The following is a 1380-nucleotide window of genomic DNA, read 5'->3' on the forward strand; positions in this document are numbered from 1 at the left end:
GATTTGAAGAGTTTTTATTTCATCGATTAATTTCTTTTCTTTAGACAAATGTTGCTTATTTTTCCAGCTTGAAAATTTAATGCAATGGCCCCGAAAGAAACACTTGGCCGTTTCCCTACACAACTTTGTAAATTAAATTTTGGTGAATGGGGCGGCACTTAAAAACATTCAACTTTGGATTGGCGTAATTATGAAAAGTCCATATTTGGGGTAGACTGGCTCTTAAGATTACATGGGGACCAATGGAATAGTCAATTTTTCAAATTCAATTTTGGACAGAGGTAGTCCATTTTTGTGTGTTTCTGGCTTATACCGTTACGTGGGGGTCGCTGGAAAAGTCAATTCTTGAAGAGGAGGTTTTTTTAATTCAATTGTGGACTGGGTGGTTACAAAAAGTTATTTTGTGCGGTGGTGTTTTTGCACTGGTTATTTTGGAATGTTCGCATTTTCACAGGGGTAAGTTTCAGCACGTTTTTCACATTAAAATACATTACGGTGCTAAATAATTGGGATAAATAATCAGATCTTAAGTTTGTACTAGTCTGTTTTGTATAGGGTGGAAATGGAATACAAATGCTGTATTTGCTGGCAAGCAAATATCGGCCTTTCAAGTTCAAGATATCATGCCTGTTTGTTTGTTTGTTTGTTTGTTTGTTTGTTTGTTTGTTTGCGTCAAGACAACATGGTACAGTCATGTTGAATATTCATCGTACCGTCGGCGTCTACCTCGTGAACGATGTCGTTGAGTTCTGCCCGGGAGGGGTTCATACCCAGCCGGCTCATGATGGTCCCCAGTTCCCTGGTGCTGATGTCACCGCCTCCATCAGCGTCAAACATGTCAAACGCCAACTTGAATTCTAAAAGTACGAAATACGGTTATTGAATGCCGGTGTCAAAAATTCGACGAGCTTAGTCCGTATTTGTTGATCGCCAGAAGGTCATCCAAATTCTAAAATCTAGTCGAGTGTGTTTTTTGCCAAAAATCTCCCCCTACACATTTGACGGGACTCGGGCGATCGCCTTGGGACACTTCAGTGATATCTGTAAGGCCATTGATTTAATTCTATGGATGACATCTGCGCGCGCATTCATTTTCGCCCTCTCTAAAAAATTACCTCCTCCGATACTGTAGGGTGCCATCCTCTGTAGTCTATGGTATCTAGCGACAATAGGGAGCCGGCGTTAACGACAGTGCGCAGGATACAGAGGCTCCACGGAACTCCAGAACTCAGCACGGTGCCGACTCAAAATGGCGCAAAAGGCCAGCAGAACACCGGCTGAGCGTAAAAGTCGCGTTGTACTACCGACTACCGCAAATTTGCATTACCTGCTTTCTTGTTTATTAAGTATACTCCTATGGTTTAGCAGCATTTTTTGGCT

At 42.0% G+C, this 1380-nt stretch overlaps 1 protein-coding gene across 1 annotated transcript in view; it reads right to left on the minus strand.

Annotated features, from left to right (window-relative positions):
• Positions 1 to 837, minus strand: part of LOC109469520 (troponin C, skeletal muscle-like) — a 12949-nt gene extending 12112 nt beyond the window's left edge. Inside the window, exon 1 of the mRNA XM_019768042.1 lies at positions 714 to 837. Within this exon, the coding sequence (XP_019623601.1) occupies positions 714 to 837 (124 nt within the window). The remainder of the gene's footprint in view (positions 1 to 713) is intronic.
• Between the last annotated feature and the right edge of the window lie 543 nt (positions 838 to 1380).

Source organism: Branchiostoma belcheri, unplaced genomic scaffold (assembly GCF_001625305.1).
Source record: "Branchiostoma belcheri isolate BF01 breed outbred unplaced genomic scaffold, Haploidv18h27 scaffold206, whole genome shotgun sequence".
In the NCBI taxonomy this organism is placed as follows: Eukaryota; Metazoa; Chordata; class Leptocardii; order Amphioxiformes; family Branchiostomatidae; genus Branchiostoma; species Branchiostoma belcheri.